The sequence below is a fragment of the Patella vulgata genome, chromosome 1 (assembly GCF_932274485.2).
Source record: "Patella vulgata chromosome 1, xgPatVulg1.2, whole genome shotgun sequence".
Classification (NCBI taxonomy): domain Eukaryota; kingdom Metazoa; phylum Mollusca; class Gastropoda; family Patellidae; genus Patella; species Patella vulgata.
The window spans coordinates 72,131,813-72,144,015 of NC_065879.2; the positions used below are offsets into that span (position 1 = coordinate 72,131,813).

The 12,203-nt window shown below is 33.7% G+C and overlaps 1 protein-coding gene across 1 annotated transcript; it reads right to left on the minus strand.

Annotated features, from left to right (window-relative positions):
• Positions 1-2,102: 2,102 nt before the first annotated feature.
• Positions 2,103-9,265, minus strand: LOC126827310 (uncharacterized). The gene is made up of 7 exons (XM_056098842.1): positions 8,440-9,265; positions 7,395-7,686; positions 6,338-6,505; positions 4,987-5,154; positions 4,048-4,200; positions 3,133-3,238; positions 2,103-2,152 (listed from the first exon to the last, which is right to left on the minus strand). The coding sequence occupies exons 1-7, from the start codon at positions 9,027-9,029 to the stop codon at positions 2,103-2,105; spliced, it is 1,527 nt and encodes a 508-aa protein (XP_055954817.1). The 5' UTR covers positions 9,030-9,265.
• Positions 9,266-12,203: the final 2,938 nt, after the last annotated feature.

The window sequence follows — 12,203 nt, forward strand, 5'->3', positions numbered from 1 at the left end:
TAACTTTGGTGGTGGGGATATCACATACAATCCATTCATTTTTAAACATTTTTATGGGGAACTGTGGGTAAGAAGTCTGGCAGCTGCAACTTCCAATGAAATTTAGGCTATATTAGCATATTTAGCCAGCACTAACATGGTTGTGGCATGAGTATAAGGCGTAGATGACCAAAAAGGGAAATATTCTCCTTTTTGGTTGAATCCTGGAAATTCGGGAGAGGGGCGTTCTTTAGTAGGAATCTTTTTCACCATTTCTTGGTACTTTTCTTCAGAAATAAATCCTTCCACGCCAAATACAATATCCCCAATAGTATCCTGAGGTATATGTTGAAAATTTGGTATTCTTGTTCCGTTAAAATATTCAATTCTGTTGATTGGAAAGAAAAATGGAAGATCCTAAAAACAAAAAAATATAACATTAATGATGTTCAAGAGCATTATTGACCTATTTGTCAACACATTTACATGTCATAAATTATTAGGTATTTCAAAAAATTTTACCTTAAACACAATAAATATAGTTGTTCTAAATCTATAAATTGACATGTGATACTAAAACTGTCATGTTTCGGAATAGTATATTCTTCAAAAAAAGTAGGGGATATTGAAATGCAAATACTTATGCAGGTTGTGATATGAGAAATAGTCATGGACATTTGAAATGCTTTGAGATTATATTCACAGATGAAGAACTTATCGGCCCAACAGAACCACTGAGCTGCACATGTGACACGCAATAGCGCCATACAAGTGGGAGGGATTCATCGTCAAATTTGACACTTCAAGGAAGGGTTGATGAAAACTGCTGCGTGCTGGTTTATCTATCTATGTTTGCTTTCCTATTGGTTCTTGCATAAGATTTACTGTTTAGCGTATCTTTGCTTTAGTGTGTTGCGTTTAATTTGATCGGGAGAAATGTTCGTTAACGTTGACGTCGACCCACAACACTGCAAGAATTGGCCATGGCACTGCATGAGGAGTGGGTCAGATTGCCCCAAATCGTGATTGGACGGTTGATTAGGAGCATGCCACGACGAATTGCTGAATGTCTGAGGATTGGTGGAGCAATTACTCATTAAGACAAAAATCAAAAAAGTCCATTTTCACTTTTGATGGTGTATCTCTTTGCGAGTAAAATGGGGCCGTCAGATAAGCCGCCCATATGAACTGTTTATGTTCATGTGTAGGCAATTGGACTGTTGTTAACATACATGTACACTGGTAACCTCTAATAAAAACAGCAGTGCATTTCCGCAGTTTTGTATTGTTTCTGAATATCCCCTACTTTTTTGGAAGAATATATAAATAAAAACGCCCGCCACGTGAGTCCAATCAGTCTGAAGAGTTCAATTCGAACGAAACAAATCACTGACACTCGGGATAACCCCCCTTTGTCAAAAAACCTTGTTAAATCGATAGTTTTTAACAAAAAATAAGCAATTCTAATGTCATGGGAAGCATTGGGGGGTCATGAGACAATGAGCACAATTTCAGAAATGTTGAATTGATATTAATGGACCACAGTATATGTTTTGGAAATGAAATAATTATTAGTAAGATTTAGCTAATTAGCACTGGTCATTTAAAATTAGATAATGAAAAAGGGAACACATTGAAAATTTTCAGTCACATTACTTTAATCTGGGCGATAATAAACAAAGTCTTGATAATCCATATAAATGTTAAATTTAAATTAAATATCTTGGCCATCTGATGATCTAGAGTGTGGATTATGGGTTTGTTATGTGAATAAATGTCTAAATAATAGTTTATATAACATCTGAAGCCTAAATAAATACCTGCAATAGGCAGATTTAGCTCTTACATAATGCATCTTTAAAGATTACACCTTTTATATTAACCCTGTATATTTATTGATTTTTTTCTGTATTTTAATGTTCATATTAATTATTAGTTGTATAAATGTGATCTTTACCTAGAAAATGTAAATAGATTGAAACAAAATAATTAAAAACTTACAGAAATACTTTTAACAGAACCTGAGAAGAAGGCATTCCATGGTTTATATTGATCAGATAAAGCATAACGTAACAACCAGTTAATACCTTTATCTACAGTTGTTACTACACTAGCTGGTGTATCTAAAAATATATAATACAAAATACAGTTGGTACTACACTAGCTGGTGTATCTAAAAATATACTACAATAAAAAATACAGTTGTTACTAGCTAGTGTATCTATAGGCCTGTTCTCACGGTGCGACTTGTAGTAACTACTTGTAGTATCTACATGTAGATTACAAAATCGTATATAAATGAGTTGATACGACTTGGAATCTCACGATAATCTCGTCTTGTCTTAGCATAATGGCGTCATCAAGTGACAAAGAGACGCTGGCTATTATTGCCCTACATTTGATAAATAAAAACAAAAAGAAAAAGAGAAAACCCAAATCCGTCTGGGTTAGACAGTGGATACTGCGTTGACCCACTGCCGGCGCGTACAGTTCCCACTCACATCCCATAAGCAAGGTTGTGAGAGGTAATAATTAACAAAATTCTCTGTCTCAGCTTTGCTGAGCGGCTCTTGATGGGTGCGCTTCGCGTCCATGTTTACCAACAACAAAGGGAGAGAACTCTTGTTTGTAGTAATACTCGACATCTCTGATTGGTCAATTTCATACGATCTGTTGACTGAAATAGGGAAATTTCTATTTCGCTCAACTCACTTTCAACTGGTTGGGAGCTTGTAAAAGTTGGTACGACTAGGGTGTTCTCACGTTGCATCTCGGGTCGTTACTACAAGTAGTTACTACAAGTCGCACCGTGAGAATGGGCCTTATACAGTTGTTACTACACTAGGTGGTACAAAATACAGTTGTTACTACACTAGCTGTTGTATCTCTAAAACATAATACACAATACAGTTGTTTCTATACTGGCTGGCATATCTATAAAATACAGTATGTATTGAGTTTCAAACACCCTGGACAATTGCATGCAACATGTAATTCCTGAATGATAATGAGCATCACAAGATTATCTTGAGATTATCTGTACTTTATCAATATGGGATTAGCTGACAGATATCATAGCCTTGTCTTTTAAATTCTTTAATGAATAGGATAGTAGTACCCTCATTATCAATATTAAGATAATAAAACAATTACCTTTTTGCCAGCTAAGAGTAGTATTATCGTTAGCTTGAACGGTCCATATTGTTAATAAAGTATTTAAGGCCATTGTCGTTGTAAATATTCTGTCTTCTGCATCATTCTTTAAACATAAAATAATAAAAAAGTAAAACTGTGATTTAACTGTCCCTTTATATTCTACTTACCAGTATTTTACACACCGTCTACGGCCATGTAAATAATATTCTGCAGATCTGCATGACTTGTATTTATTTCAAATATAAATTATTATTAATTAACGCACAGAAATATTTTACCTCACTTACAGAAAGTAACTCTATAAAAATCTTTCAATGAGAGAGAAAAAAAGGGTTTCACATCCACTCGAAACAAACTAGGTCATTTCGGGACTAACACAGTTTAATTTCATTTCAATAATTCACTGGCGCGTAGGGGTCTTTAGCAGTGGGAGGAAACCAGAGGACCCGAAGAAAACTTATGAAGTTGGACAGCCAACCCCTCTCCTTGTCATGTTCAGTGGGGAATCAAAACCATGCCACTTGACTTAATGACAGACCTTGTGATTTCACACGCACATGTTAAACAACTAAACCACCCAAACCCCCGCCCAAATATATGAATAAATCCAAAAAAACTGTCAAATGTTACTGACAATCATAAATAATACTAATAGATACTCATATATGCCTATAACAAACATGATGTTTATAAGAGAAGTCATTTAGCGCTGTAGTGATCCTTTGACAAAATAGAAACACAAAAATAAATTTTTCTCCCCCATCAGATTGTCTTAGAACCAGAATATTTCTTTTTTGTATTGCCTGAAAATAAATGATTTATTAACTTCACCTACTACAAATTTAAGATAGCTAATATGGATGACTCGAGTCTAAATCATATCAAGATTGGTCACTTCAGATGGTGACTTACCTTTGACTTGTTGAAGATACTTCTATCATCATCACCCAGGAAATCATCAAAATAAAGTAAATCTACATCTTCTAAAACAGCTGATTTTATAACTCTAGTTGTAGCACGATCTTTCAAAACTGGTTTAAACATGTGGTACACTTGTTGTAATTCCTGAAAAAAAATTTTTTATAATATTTATTCATTCTAACCATTCCAGACTTTCAATTTTATTCACCTTTTGTTAAAATGTATTGGTTGGAAAAACATCAATTTTCAATTTGATTGACAATACAGTTGGTAAATTTAACAATGATCCAGAATTGCATACTGTTTTGAAATAACTGCCAGTTACTGTTGAGAATATACGACCATAAATAAACTAGCAGCATTTAGTATCATGGCTACCATTTGATCAACTCTACAACAATTGGATGATTTAGATATTGAGTGGATTAGACAACACCAATCAATAAACGATAATATGGTGGCATTTTTGCTGACAGCCAATTAAAGGAATGAAAAATGAGAATATAAACTGGCAATCGGCCACTGGAGGACACAATTTAGGTTATTTCTTGTCAAATCTTCAAACATTTATAACTTCGTTCAGAATAAATTAATTTGACTGAAATTCTTATATATATATTCATTTTTCATCCACATTTTAAAACTATTACAAAAAGAATGGCCAGCTCTTTATCTAAATCTTACATTATGTCTCTTTAAAGGCAAAGGAATCTGTGCTTTGGGTGTACTGTTGAAACTAGTTTAATACATGGACTGGAGTTAGAATATTTAACATTTGTGACAGTGAAAGTAGGCTAAACCAGAAAATTTTGAGAAACACATGAAATTAGGCTGGCAACCTACTCCTTGTGACTTACACTTGTAGGGTCAATGACAAGATTGCATAGGCATGTCCTGATCCAAATAAAAATATGAATAAAACCAACTTACTGATGGTAAAGATGAAAAGTCTTGACTTTCTAACATGTTATATGTTCTAGCAACAAACCAATAAAACTCAAACAGGGAAGGATAATATGTCAAAGCTAAATCAACTCTTCCACCAAAATCATGCTCTATTTGAAAGGCTATCATTGAAGCTGTGTCTAAATACACTTTCTGAAATTACAAAAAAAAAATGAAAAACATATTACCAGTAGTCTAAATATTATATCTTATGGCTTTATGAAGTTTATATTAGTTTCTATTGATTCCAAGCCCAACCTTTTTGCATCTGAGAAAAATAAAGTATTTTGCATACACATTAGCCCAATTTTTATGTAGTTGGTTTTGCTACTTGTGTGTGCTTATTTGATCATAACATACTGCTGTTACTGTTACATTAAAATAGTATATTCTTTCCTTCTTAGACATTTGATTGGAATTAATTATAAAAGCCCAATAAGTATTATAGTCCTTGGAACTGATGGACAGCAGACACAGACCTTCTTGTACTCATTTAAAATCCCATAGACAACAGCTTTATTGAACCTTTCAGAAAGATGTAAAATCACAAACAATAAAAGTATTATCATATCAATTTGAGACTAACATAGTATTTTTCATTTCAGTGGTTACTACTACAAAAATAAGATTAAATGAAATGTGGTTTAATGTCCTACTCTTCTGCTCCGATTGAATAACACATGACACATGGGCTAATGAAGACAGGCATACGTCATACAGTGTACTATGAGGAAAAGTTTGCCCGGACAGCGGTACTACGGCCTACTCTTAAGACGTATATCAAATACCAACTGTCAAGGGTCTTTTACGTGCACACCAATATGTACACAGGACCTCGGTTTTACGTCCCTTACGAACGACTATACATTGCCACGCTCTCCCCGTCCTGCACCACTGACCAGGAGGAACCAAACCGGAAAATTCTTGATGAACTTTGTTGGGCCAACACAGGGATCGAACACCGGATCTTCAGCGAGCCAATGTCTTACTCATTGAGCCAGCGAGGCTCCCTTACTTCTACAATGCAAGGGGGATAATTGGTGTCAACTCTTCATCAAACTCCAAATGCCAAGGAATCTTTGACAACCATGAAAATGTGTACATGGGTAGAATTTGGTTTAGTGTATCATCCAAATAAGTGAGAAGCAGGTTTGAAAAATCTAAAAGTATCTCCTCTACACATCTCAGGGTCAGAACCCAAGACATTCTGGTTGATGCCTCAACAAAATGGCTCCAAGTTCCAGAAAATTTAAGTTCTTTTTATTTTACTCAAAACCTAGGTCCTAGAACACATTTATAATCCATGGTTATAGAGGTTCAGATTTTTATAACTTACTTGTAAAGCAACATCACTGAAAATATTCACTTGTAACAAACCATTTAAAACAGCAGACGTTATACCAAATATGGTATTAGCAGCTACTGTACAGTCTACATTATTTACATTGAATGGCATGGCAACACCTTTAGCATATAACACCCTTACTTCATCGGTATCCTGGATCTAAAAATAACATAAACATGTTCAATAAATAATAGTTAAAAAAACAAAATTCTTAAAGATATTAGAATGAAAAATAAACTTGATTATTGAGCTTAAAGGGGCATTATGTAAGATTAGATAAAGAGCTGACCACTCTCACTATAATATTTAAAAAATAGATAATAAAAAGGGAATATGTTGAAAATTTCAGTCAAATTACTTCACTCTGAGAAATGATTATCTACTTTTAAATCAAATCATTAAATGGACCAAAAGTTCTAATCTATTAAAAATCGGAGCCATCAGATAGCATCGAGAGTTGATTGTGGTCTTGTCATGTTAATTAATGTCTAATTAATCATTTATATAACATTTAAGGCCAAAAGAAAGACCTGCAAAGGGCAGATTCAGCGCTTTCAAAACACCTGTTTCATGTATCTGGATATATGCCTTCTGTCATGCTACATTGACAAATGGAGGCCAGGGTGTAAAATCCAAAGGAAATCTGTTGGAAAACTGCAATACTGAATCCATGACACCTTGGTTAGTGAGCCAGCACCATAATCTCGAACCACTGGGGCTCACCATTACAAAATGACTTTTGTTTCATATGAGTAGTAAAAACTTGTACGGTAGGTCTACTGTTTTTCACAGTGTTAACTCAAGGAATTTTAAAATGCATTAGAATTTAAGAACAAACTCAACTCTCCTAAAAGATTCAACAAAATCCACAATCACGTCCCTTTAATATAAAACAAATTACTCAGTAATTTTGGGTGAGAGCTCATGTGAATATTCTTTGATATTCATTTGAAATAAAAACATAAATTCTGCAGACATTCCTTCCACTGTATGCATATTCATACTTTTTTCTAAGTTTTTTTCGTTTCTTTCAAAAAAACAATCTTACCCATGTAGGAACCAAGGCTAAGTCAGTTCCACCGGCTTTTTCTAAAAATTCTCTCATATAGTAATATGTTCTAGGATCGATAGTGTTAACACGTTGATCTTTAGAAAATGGTTTATAGGCATATCTGGTAACAGCATCAATTACTGAGGATAAATTGGTATTATGTTGTTGCCATGTGTTAAAAGCTGATGGTAGCTCTGATTTAGCAGAAGCAAGCAATGATCCAAGTCCAACATTTACAAAAGTATCATCGAAATCAGATGGTATATGAAAAGCATCTTCAAACATTACTCTAAAATTAAAGAAAAAATATACATCATTCAGTTGTTTAACAAAATCTATAAAATGTCATACAATGTATAAATGTCAATATATAGAGAAGGCATCCTGTTCATGTATCTATGTTCGGATGGGACGAAAAACTGAGGTCCCATGTACACATTGGCATGCACGTTAAAGATCCCTTGACAGTTGGAATTCGATATAAGAGTAGGCCGTAGTGCCAAAATTTCCCTCATAGCACACTGTATGGCGTATTCCCGTCTTCATTAGCCAGAGTTCGTGCAGAACGGTAGGACGTTAAACCCCATTTCATTTCCATTTCATTTTAAATCAAGCAGACTAAGCAACATGTGGCTTGAATTTGAAATAAGGGATTTTACTTTAGAAGTTTGCTAGGCAGTCAACATTGTGAAGTATTTTACATAAATTATAAACTATAACATATTCATTGAGGTTGATTCTCCAGTCAATTAATTTCACTGCTATGACTAAAACAAAAGCCTTTCTTGTTATTATAAAATACTGGACATAAAAGGAAGTAGGCCTACATGTTTGTGTGTCAAGCCCATAGTACCCCAGTTTAGTTCAATATGATGAAAGGTTTGCATATAGCTAACAAATTCATATTTTACTTCAACCAATTTATTTTAAGATTGTCTGAGAAGACTTCACACTGAACTGATAAGGAAGAAAGTTTTGGTAAAGTTTCATAGTGTACTCCAGTACAATAAAAACAGGAACAAAATAAATTAAAATGTCTTACCTATCGGCTAAAAGACTTTTAATGGTGTCTGCTACCTTTTTCTGACCCAAAAGAGTTAGAATCTCTTCTATGGTTTTACCGGGGAAATAATCTGTCAATTTAAACAAATCCAACAAATTTTCTGGAGTGCTTTGCCAAATCTTCAGTGTAGAGTTGTAGGCTGGTGGCCAGAAATTCATCTGAGAATTATTATATGGAACATTATGGTTACTGTACTCATTAATAGATTCCAAAGCCATTGTTACTGTGGCTTCATCAGGTTTGCGCGCAATTCCATATTTGTGAGCCTCGATAAGACAAGTTGTTATCCACGATGTAGCAAACATATTATTGTCAAAAATTCGAAAAATGTCTCGTAAAATGGTGAAAGCAAAATCGCCATGTAAATTTAACATGACATCACTCTCCCATACTCCTTTCTGCTTAATCCATGAAAAGGGCGGGAAGAATTTGGCACTTTTCTTCACTTGGGAGTCCAAGATTTTTTGGTAAAGTTTATCAATTAAGTTTTTGACATCAGATCTGGAAGGTTTGCTGGCAGAGCAGATGCACAGCTGCACCAAAATAACAACAAGAAATAGAATTTTCATTTTTTTCAAACCCGTCTACAAAACTTCACGTCGAATAAAAATATTAAACGTTTAAAAATTTGAGATTCCTTGACTCTTCAGTTCCAGCACTATTAATAAACTTTCTGATTTATCTGAGTTTTTATATACAACCCATGACAAAGGTCAATCTCTAGTCATGTTCTTGACCAGTATGAGTGTTATAAAACAATTTACATATTCATCCTTATGTAAGTCCAACTCATTGACCACCTGTCTTTTTCTGAAAACAAGAGATAATGTTAGGGTAAGAAACAGTAAAAAAATACATATACTTTTAGAAAATGAAGACCAGAGTTATTGACACATCTATATGCATGATTTTTGAGGGGTGAGAACCAACTTTAAAATGGCAGATGTCCTCCTAGCAGATAAAAAAAGACTGAAGGAGCCATTGCTGGCCCTTTCAATTGACAGATTTTTAATAAAGATTGTCATTTTTGGGTTTATAGTTATCTTTGTTTAGACATACAGTATGTGTACTTTACTAAAGTACAGTTGAATTGTTTCTTTAAACTGGGAGGCTGTGAACATTGTTTTAATCTTTTTACTGACTATTAGTATTATAGTCATCTATTTTACAGAATATGTAGTTTAGTAAAGGACAGTTGAATTGTTTCTTTAAACTGGGAGGCTGTGAAGATTGCTTTAATATTTTTACTGACTATTATAGTTATCTTTTTTAGACATTCAGAATATGTAGTTTATTAAAGGACAGTTGAATTGTTTCTTTAAACTGGGAGGCCGTGAAGATTGCTTTAATCTTTTTACTGACTGTCAAAAATCTGTGAATATCTCCAAAGCAACAATTCCTCTTTATATATAATCTATCAACATTTCTTCACTATCATTTTGAACTTAAAATGTTAGATGGAATGGAATGGAGTTTATTCTTTTGTCAACACAATATATGCAAGTCATTTTGAGACTAACATATGGCATTCTATAGAATATTGCCAGACAACAGCATTTCAGCCTACACTTTATCAAATTCTAGAGTTGTTTTCTACATATATCAATTTGTGTATTGACAGGTTAAATAAGATCTTTTGTACAATCTGAATATCTAGGCACATTTTCCTTAACAGTTTACAGGAAATGAGATCTGAGCTTGAAAAATTCTGTGAGGTCATCGAAAGCTCGAATATTCTAGTCGAGCGGTCAGTGCCCTACCCCTCGATCACCACGGCTCCTATGAATGCTAGATAAGCTTATTATGAAATTGTGTATTGACAGGTTAAATAAGATCTTTTGTACAATCTGAATATCTAGGCACATTTTCCTTAACAGTTTACAGGCAATGAGATCTGAGCTGGAATATTCTAGTCGAGCGGTCAGTGCCCTAACCCTCGATCACCACGGGTCCTATGAATGCTAGATAAGCCTATTGTGAAATTTTGTTTAATATTAGGCTATAGTATAGATAAGATGGTACATGTTTTGTCATTAGATAAGACTACATAGAGTTCACACAAGTAAACATTTTCCAACACGTGTTTAGTGCAAGGGCCAAGTCAAAAATGAACTATTTAAACATCCTACGTAATTAAGTGAATTTGGGCTGTCTTGCTCACTGATTATAACAGAATTATTATTATTTTATTTTCGAATAAAGATGGCAGTTTGGATTCAACAGAAACCATTGAGAACATGAATTGACCACAATTTAAGTTAGAATTGAATGATTTATAAGACATGATCCAAAATATTGTTTTATCAAAGTACTTTTGATTGTGTATAGTCTTAAACTACTAGTTTCGTCTTTATGAAAAAAGATATAAATTTGATTGTATCCTACATTTTTTTTTTTTTGAGTAACAAAAAATAGATTGTAACTTAAAGCCACTGATCATCACTTGCATTTTTCAGATACTATCTAATTTTTCACAACTTGATCCATGGTAGAATGTAGGCCTACCGTACTCCAACTGATGATTCAAAATTTAATATTAAGAAAAAAAGGTCAATTAAAAGAATATGACCTAGATTTTAGATATAGCTGACATTTGTTTAACCATACTTTTACCCTAGCTGTTTATATACTCTGGATATATTTTTTTTTTCATTCATTAAATGTTAGTCCATATTATATATCAGTACTGAATGAAATTGAACATTTTTTGAACTGATATTCATTTTAGAGATTCAACTATTTCAATACCAGTACTATACTTTGCAAAGAATTACAAATTGCTCAAATGAGAATCAGACACTTTAAACATATTCTAATTTCCAATCAAGAAAATTGACTGAGGCATAAGGCTAAGTCTGAGTCATTGGTAAAAGATAGGACGATCGATGGTCTATTTAATATACGATAAGCCTGTTAAAGATACCTTCCCGCATACAAACTGGGTGATCTGATGATATAATTGGACTAAAAACATATTCAAATCTATCAAAATTTTGCTTCAAATCCTTCTCAAAAATTTGTATTGGCGAGGGAATACCCCTGCTATAAAAAAAAAATCCATTAAACGAAGTCATGTTTGTGTCACGGGTGCGAAGTCCAAGAAGAATTCAATATACTTGTACATGTACAAGACAATGTTGTCTTTATAATCGCTGTCCATTTATCATAAATATCGAAGCCTAATTAAATTCTCAGATTATCCACTGCCCACATCTTTTCTATGGTTTTTATCTCAGAAACTGGTGTACATTTAAGCTCACCATCAAGTTTATAAACATAAACATCAAGCGCTCACTAATGCTGAGGTGATCAGACAATTTTCGCGTGCAACCTTTGCTCGGGTCAATCGAGCATGCATCATTCCTAATCGTCGAGTTGTCGTTTAGGGAAATCCTTGCATTTAGGTCCTATTACTACTATTGCCTAATGGGTGTTTTTCAGGGAATCCAGTACTTTTCTAGTAAGACTGGAGGTTTCTACTTTCCATATATCACGAAATTGCCATACTTTATTGGAAATAACCACCCGATAAATCATTTTGTAGGAAAGTATCTTAAGGCATCAAACTAATAATAATTACACATCTTTAAGTGGGATGTGGTTATATTATGAACATTTTGGCATACTCCGATCTGAATCTACTGAATTAACCACTGCTGGCATTTAATCAATGGGTTTAGAGAAGCGCTATTAGTTAGTATTATAAAAAAAATTTTTTAAAAAATACTGTGGAGACTGCATGT

What these genes read in the sequence shown, in the direction of transcription:
- LOC126827310 (XM_056098842.1), bottom strand. Translation starts at nt 9,029, where the DNA reads ATGAAAATTCTATTTCTTGTTGTTATTTTGGTGCAGCTGTGCATCTGC. An exon ending in TAGCCTTGGTTCCTACATGG is followed by an intron (nt 6,506 to 7,394) that starts GTAAGATTGTTT and finishes TGTTATTTTTAG; the next exon opens with ATCCAGGATACCGATGAAGT. An exon ending in TACTCTTAGCTGGCAAAAAG is followed by an intron (nt 2,153 to 3,132) that starts GTAATTGTTTTA and finishes GTATATTTTTAG; the next exon opens with ATACACCAGCTAGTGTAGTA.